The 8,519-nt window shown below is 35.9% G+C and overlaps 1 protein-coding gene across 2 annotated transcripts in view; it reads left to right on the top strand.

Annotated features, from left to right (window-relative positions):
* The first annotated feature begins 346 nt into the window (after positions 1-346).
* The window catches only part of phf2 (PHD finger protein 2), a 26,278-nt gene continuing 18,105 nt past the window's right edge, over positions 347-8,519 (top strand). For both annotated transcript variants that reach the window (XM_048172439.1, XM_048172438.1), the window contains exons 1-3: positions 347-871; positions 6,651-6,736; positions 8,243-8,357. In XM_048172439.1, coding sequence (XP_048028396.1) covers positions 774-871; positions 6,651-6,736; positions 8,243-8,357 — 299 coding nt within the window. In that variant the 5' untranslated portion in view covers positions 347-773. The remainder of the gene's footprint in view (positions 872-6,650; positions 6,737-8,242; positions 8,358-8,519) is intronic.

The raw sequence follows: 8,519 nt of genomic DNA, 5'->3' as shown, positions 1-8,519 counted from the left end.
ATAAAATTTATTCCCTGTCTCACTTTAGTTTTTATTTAAAAATTGTATTAAAAATGCATTATTTTCACATATAATATATAGGAAAATTATATACATACATTAATTGTATACTTGCACAATTCCCTGTCACTTTTTCGTTATTTAAAAAAAAAAAAAAAAAAAAAAAAAAAAACGAATTACGTTTCACAACTTAACTCGTAATTTTACTCACTTGCTTTTAGTTTGCACCGTGCCATTTATCTATCTACAGCTGAAAATAATAACCTTGTCAAAATTTAAAGTAACCCTCTGTTCTTTTAATCCTCTCACGTCTATGCCATAACTGCATGAGACCTTATTAACGTATCACAGACTCTGCTGCAGCTGGTTCGACGGTTGGCTGGAGATCCCTGGCGGTGGATTTTCGTCTTTCTATCGTCCCGGGAAACCCTGAGAAGCAGCCGCAGCGTTTAATGAGCTCCATTCATCTGGACCAGCATGACCGAGACGATTTTTCCCGTCTTGCAGACTGACGTAACAATATTACAATGAAAGGATGCATTTTCTTGGGCTTTATGAAAGTCTCGGCGCTCGTATAGTCACCAGGGGGCATGCACACGTCAATGCAGCGCGGGAAACATTTTAACATCGTAACATTGTAACATCGGATCTGGGAAACGTTCGAATGGACGTAGGAGCGGCTCCGCGGCTCTTCATATCGCTGTAGTTTGTGTTACGGGAGGTTCCTGCTGCCCCCATCCATCTCTCCGGCTGTTGTTGTGAATTGATCTAACATGGCGACTGTACCCGTGTATTGCATCTGCAGATTACCTTACGACGTAACCCAGTTTATGATCGAATGCGACGCCTGCAAAGACTGGTTTCACGGCAGGTAACCACAATATTTCGTTCTACTATTAAAGTGTGGATTTGGATGGAAGCGTTTTGCTCCCGTGCGCACATTTTGTATTGCTCTGAAGAGCGAGGGCCGCTTGAAGAAGAAGGCGGAGTTATATTTAGCTGGCTCGGTTGACACATTTTTGTGAACGGTACAAAAAGATTTGCTTAATCGTAAAGCCATTTCGATGTATTTTCTACGATGTGAGCTCGATCTGCGTGCATCGCACGCTTTGGTTGCGTCTCAGACTGGACGTTGTCGTAGTAGTGAGCCGTGGGTGTCTGCGAACACAAATGGCTTTTCTTTTAGACCTTTTTACGGTCCTTTATGCGCCGTATTCGTCCAGATTTGCTCCTGTATCAGTGCTTTAACGGGCTTTGAAATGTCTGAAAACTGCCCTTGTCCTTTCTGGTGTCTGCTGGAAGAATAATAGGCTGCATACGAGCCAGACATTGCAGATTCAGAGCTGCTCTGCACATTTTAACATACAAATGTGACATCTAGCCTTTATCATAGACTATCAAAACCAGTAAGTTCAGATTTATTCGCCGTTTATGTGCTGTGAAGCATCACTGACAGCAGCGTGTAGTCGTAGCAAACGAGTTTAACTCGATCCGATAATGGGAGTCGATGTGTTAGTCTGTTATTATTCGATTTCATCTTTAATTCCCTCCGCTAATCATTTTGTTTTCTTAGCGTGAGCGAAACTTAAGCGAGAAAAGGTTTAAAATTCTATTTTGTAAATGTAAACAAAGAACAAGCGTTCCAGTTCACTGACTGAAACATTTACGCGCGTTTAATTTTAACCCTTTAATGAGCCCAGTGATTGTTACAGTTCAAACGTTCAATTCATGCAGTCAAGAATACGATAAGCAGCTACATGACGACTGTTATCGTTTAACGATCTAAAGAGAGTGACTGTTTAACACACACTACGCGTTGTAAATAGAATCAGGTCTCGTTCTCGTTTTCAGGCTGAATATGCGGTTAACTGCACATTCAGATGTATAAGGAATTGGCTAAAGTGTTTGTTTCTGTTGGAGTGAATGAGATTTTACCGCCCTCAGTGATTTTAAACGTCTGTGACCTCTATACCGAGAGGGTAGGGCGACTGAATCTGTGAGATCAGATGAAGGGGGAAATGGTTTTTAAAGTGTGTACACGCCTATAATTCTTTAATAAGCCGTTTATGACAGCGTTAACTTATCAGAAAAAATATTTTCATTCTTACTTTGAGTTAAAATACAATATTGTCACAAGTTGCTAACTGACAGTTGCTGTCCACTACAAAATTTGTGTGCATCATCTGATCATCTAAAACAATATTTGATTTGACATCATCTATAGTTTGGTAGTTCTTCTTTTTTATGCTTGCTAGTTCTAAAACACACCTTCAAAATAATGTTATCTGTTAATTGTTATCATTTATTTAGCTAACTAAAGGAGGGTTATAATAGTTTCTTCCATGCATCTTAAATTTAACAGGTCACTCACGCTATTAAATAGAGCACAGAAACAAAAAGATAAATATATACAGTCAAACTAATATATATTAAGACGCCTTGAACGTTTCATTCATTAATACAGTTTATTCACTATAGTGGTAATAAAAGAGTTAAACTGTGTCAGAAAATAATTAATCTTAATTATGTCAGATGTCACTTAAGAAAAACATGGTCAGATCAAAGTTTCTGAATAATTACTGGTAGTCCACTTTATGAAGAATTTTTGTGTATAATATGTCACGGTTTACTTTATTTTGCTATCCTCACTTGAATGAGCTATAGTGTCCTGCACACACTAGTAAAAATTTATCAAAAATGTCTGAATAATTTTTGGTTTGACTGTATATGAATATATAACAATCAATATTACAATTTTGTCTGCTGCAATTAACCATGACAAGTTTAAATTGCTGCATTCATAGATTTATCATTGATACATTTTGTCTTACAAAATGCACATTGATGTTTATCAGTGCTGGATAGACATGCACAGAAAGCTTTTCGTAGAACTGGAATGCCTGCCATTCAGTTATACGCACCCCCACCCTTTGCATGTTTGTTTATGAAATATTTTGGTTAAATTAAATTAAATTAAATTTGATGATGCTTTCAGACAGCTACTGATAAGATTTTTATCAAAAGAACCGACGGTTCAAAAATATTAGCCTGACTCATTTGTAGGAAGAACTCTGCATAAGTAACTTTAGGATCAGGGTTCCCAAGATCATGGAAAAATTGTAAGTTGTGTTATCCAGGCCTCTAAAAGTCATGGGAATTAATATAGTGAATACACATTTTTCTAGTTTGCTCTGCACTTTATTTCATATTGCTTGTGTGTAGAGCAAACTTGCTTTTTAACTTGCGTTTTAGTCAAATCCTTATCACAAATGACTGAAAAGCTAACAGAAAATGTAATTCATAGAAATGTGTAGGTCAAAAAGTGTGGGAACACTGTAGGTTACACGGCCTGTTCGAGGACACGTGAACTCGGTAACCTCGCTTTTTACCTCAGCTTCACCCCTTTGCAGCCACGGGCTCCAAACTAAAATCATGCTGTTGGAATTTTTATCCACAAGGCTACTTTTAAGTCATTTTTTGTAAACTGATCAGATGAGCACCAAAGATACTAAGTTCCACTTCCACACTATTATTACAACTTCCTTTAGTTGCTTGAATTAATCATCCTACATTAACAGCTGTACTATTTATATTTGTTTTATAAATGTTTAATCAGTTCTTAAAGGTGCCTCTATGACCAGCATACATTTCCATCAAGGGTAAACATGTTGATATAATGATTTCTTCATACATACTGGCCGGTGAACAGAAATGAATACGTTTTTTAACACTGCCGTCTGCAACACACCTCCTGACCGCATGCCGCTGTTTGTGGTTGTGGGCGTGTGCTCTCGAGTCGACTCATCAGGTGGTAATGAATGACATCATTCTCCTTTCACAGGGCAGGATGCCAGCTACAAGTGGCGCATCAGATCCTAAATGTGATTTGTCCCATTAACAATAATGGCTAGTCTGTGACAGAGCAGCTTTGGCATATTGCACAAGCTTATTAAATAAGTTATAATAATACTCTGATTACACCTGTCTCGAGGATGATTTTACAGGAAGAATTATTTTGAGCTGCCATAATGTTAGGTATATTCCTTCATGCTTTGTTGTTGTTGTTGTATTTGTTGATTTAGTCTGTCATGACAGTGTGTAATTACATCGTCTCAGAGTGAAAATCCAGTCGTAGTTTCTTTCAGTTCCTTTTTTTTTTCTTTTTTTCTTCTCAATGACATTTTTTTCACTTACTTCTGCCTTTGACCGGTGTGACTCAAGCAGTATTTAAAGACTAGTTGTCACTGATCATGTTACTTTCTTGTAATTCAGACACAAAATAGAATACAGTGACTGCATTAAGGTACTTAAGGTGTCGTTGGTGCTTTTAAGAAGATGCTTTCTTAGATGTGACTATTTCCAGAAAGGGATTTTGAGGCGTTCTCCTTGGACTGTCAACACTTAACATACAAAATGGCCCCGTAAATAAACATTATCATCATGCGCGCTGCTGCAGATCCGTTGCAGCCAGGCGGTCGTTTGACGATTTAGGGTCTATTGTGCCAGCACAACAAGACATGTTGTTCTGAATGTAATTTCACAGAGAGACAAGCAGTGTGTATTGTGTCTTAAAGGAACAGTTCACACAAAAATGAAAAATCTGTTGTTGTTTACTCACCTTCATGTTGTTCAAACCTAAATGCCATTTTTCTCTGTGGAACAAAAAAGAATATTTCACACTCTTTTCCAAGTAATATAGGACATACGTATTTTTTAAATAGTTTTCCCTCCCTTTTTTGGATTTTGACCACTGTGGTGTCTATAAATTGTTGTTGCATGAACATTCTTCAAAGGCTCTATTATTTTATTTATTTATTTTTTTTTTAATAAAAGTAAAAGTGGTAAATTCAGTTTTGCATCATAGGAATAAATCATTATTTTAAAATATATTCAGATTGAAAACAGTATTACTGTTTTTACTGTATTGTATTTACTTTCTTTTAAGTTTAATGATTTAATTTCATAATTTTTGGTACCAACATTGAGACTAGTACACATCAAAAACATGTTACATCGGTACATTAAATAATTTTTCACCCTATGGAACACAAAAGGAGATTTAAAAAAATAAAATAAAAAAAGTAATATAGCACATACATTCTGCTTTATAGAGTTTGGTGATTTTTGTTTTTTTTTGTTTTTTTTGGGGATCCGTTTGTGTACTTCGAAAGTAAAAATGGCAGATGGGTTTGGAATGACATGATGAATTATTAACTGTACAATATTCATTTTATGTGTAAACTGCTCCTTTAAATCGACAAGGGTTTGGCCCCTTTATGGCAGCATGCAGATACTCATGATAAGGATTAGCCAAGGAGAGGCGAAGAACATGGAAGTGTGTATTTCACTGCTAATCCTGATGCACGAGTGGGCGGTTTGACCCTTCACACCCACATGCACTCTTTGTTGTCCTGAGGCTCAGTGAGACTTGGCTACTTTCACTTTTGCTGTGATTCAAGGGTGCTGACACCACCCACCATCTGAGTGGACAGCATGTGTGATATTCATAAGGCTGCACGTAGTAGTTATACCATGCTGGAGGAGAGCCCATAATGGACACTCCCAATTCAATATTTCCTCATGACCCGTGAGCAGCTCCTCCTAATGGCTGGAATGTGTTATAGATACATCAGGGTTATATTAGTATAGGAAGAACATTTGCACTGCAGATGGGGTGACAAAAATGCATACATTGCCTATAAAGAGTATTTAGCTTCTTGGTGGGTTTTCATGTTTGGTTAATTTATAGCCTTGAATCACAGTGGATTTCATATGTTTTGATGCCACTGATCAGACTCATAACGTCAAAGTAAAAACAGATATGAAATAATTCTAAAATGAAAAAATATATATTAAAAAAAAAACTTCATCCCCTTTAATACGACATGCTAGTGCACTCAACTGGGTTTAGAAGACACATAAATAGTTAAACTGAGATCACTTCTGTGTCACACTAAGTGACCACTGACAACTCTGAAGGAGTTACAAACTGTGATACAACAACACTTCAACAGCTTTATGGGACAGTGGTAAAGAGAAACCCACTATTAATGTCACATGACATCTCTGCTGTAGTTTTGCCAAAAGGCATGTGGTAGACTCTAAAGCCAGCTGGAAGGAGGTTGAGCTTGTTGGCCATCAGACTACACGCCATATTTGGCTTAGGCTGAACACTGTGCATCGTCAAAAATGCAACATGCAGGACTGGATTATGGACCGGGTCGGTTCCCTGGACTGCCAGGGGCCTCTGATACCTCAGGACGTGTGGCCTGAGACTGCGAAACAAAGCTGTCTAACCACTAAGGGGGCTGCCATTGTCAAGAAAATATCAGTGACCAGATGTGCAAAGCTGACAAAGATTTGTCCACACCAAGAAAGTCTATATCTGGATAAAGCCATCTGTTAACATTCTCATTCAGAATATTTTATCAGAATACACGGTTTTAAATGGTTGTCAGTGGAGAATAATTCAATTTGAACCAGATCTTTGAATAATTATATATGCACTGTATATTGCTAATTTGTTTTATAGAACTGAGATTAACCAGGTTTTATTGCTGTAACTCAATGCCGATAGCTGCTGTGCCATTTTAATAATATTGCAATGGAGATATAGAAATAAATAGATGTGTATTATTTGTTTGTTACAGCTGTGTGGGAGTGGATGAAGATGAAGCACCAGATATTGACATCTATCACTGTCCTAACTGTGAAAAGACCCACGGCAAATCCACCTGTGAGTATATTTCCTTCATACTGTGAATGAATTGGAGTTGAATTAGGGTTATACTAAATTGTCTTGTTTTATATTATATCATAAGTAGTATTTTATGTCATATTTGACATATACAGTAATGCATTGTATATATAAACTACCATTTAAAAGTTGGGGTCAGTAAGATAATAAAGTAATACTTTAATTTGTAAGGATGCAATTAATAGATGTTTTACTTTCCATTCATCAAAGATTCCTGGATTTTTTTTTTTTTTTTTTTTTAAAGTTTCCAAAAAATATTAAGCACCGCAACTGTATTTCTTAAGCACCAAATCAGCATATATGACCCTGGACCACAAAACCAGTCATAAGTATCATAGGTTATCGATGTTTCATTTATGCCAAAAATCATTAGGATATTAAGTAAAGATCAGGTTCCATGAAGATATTTTGTAAATTTCCTACCGTAAATATATCAAAAATGTATTTTTGTGAGTGGATAGGCATTGCTGAGGACTTGGGTGATTTTCTCAATATTTAGATTTTTTTGACCCTCAGATAGTATATTTCAAATAGTTGTATCTCGGCCAAATATCATCCTATCCTAATACCATACATCAATGGAAAGCTTATTTATTCAGCTTTCAGATGATGTATAAATATCAATTTCAAAAAGTTGACCCCTTATGACCCTTATGTTTTGTGGTCCAGGGTCACATATTAGAATGATTTCTGAAGGATCATGTGACACTGAAAACTTGAGTAATGCTGAAAATTCACGTTTGCATCGCAGGAATAAATTACACTTTAAAAACACTTATTAAATTTCTATTTTAAATTGTAACAATATTTCAGAATTTGACTGTTTTACTGAGTTTCATTACTGTATTTTGTGTGTTTAAATAAGTAATTATTTATTATTTATTCAATTTCATAATTTTTGGTATCATATTTTTGTACAAACATTGACACTACCATTAAAAACCTGGTACATAATATGCACTAAAACATATTTTTTCGAAGTTTTAAATAAAACAAAGATTAAACAAAGAGTGTTTTACAAGAAAATACTATTTCAGTCTTTCTACTATAAAATGTGTTTAATTCAATGTGTTACTTGCCATTTTTCTAATTAATTGTGAAGTTTACTTTACATTTTTTTTTTTTAACAGTCCAACCCTATAATGAATGAAAACAAGTTTTAGATAAGTGATAATCTCTTTACAACTGAAGTAGTCTTTGTCCCATTATCAAGATTACCAACTAAATACCATATAATATTCATAAGAAATAATGTAATTAAAAATGACACAGAACTACACAGTTTGGTTACAAACCAAATCATCATGTTGATGTTAAAATCTTCTGTGCACACTCATACATTTATGTTTTTTCTTCTGCAGATTACAAAAGTTTTTGTTTTTTTCTGTATTAAGTAACTGGCAGCAACGAGACAGAGTAAAGAGAATTATGGTCACTATGTCTGAATTTAATTTGGTTGGTTTAATCTGTTTATAATTTTAACAGTGAAAAAGAAAAAGAGCTGGAATAAGCATGACACGGGGCAAAGCGGAGACGTCAGACCGGTTCAAAACGGCAGTCAGGTGTTCATAAAAGAGTTGCGCAGCAGGACATTCCCCAGGTAGAGTACACATATTTATGCACCTTTGTGAAGATCATCCCAGTCCAGGTTTGAAAAATTTAAAGAGCCAGTGCTCATGATAATGTCCAAGCCTTTCAGTTTATTCGGTGTCCAGAAGATGGCGCTCCATGATCAGCTTTGCTCATGCTTTGAACTTTTCCA

Source organism: Megalobrama amblycephala, linkage group LG21, assembly GCF_018812025.1.
Source record: "Megalobrama amblycephala isolate DHTTF-2021 linkage group LG21, ASM1881202v1, whole genome shotgun sequence".
NCBI classification, from domain to species: Eukaryota; Metazoa; Chordata; class Actinopteri; order Cypriniformes; family Xenocyprididae; genus Megalobrama; species Megalobrama amblycephala.
This window is presented reverse-complemented; position numbering and strand designations above follow the sequence as displayed.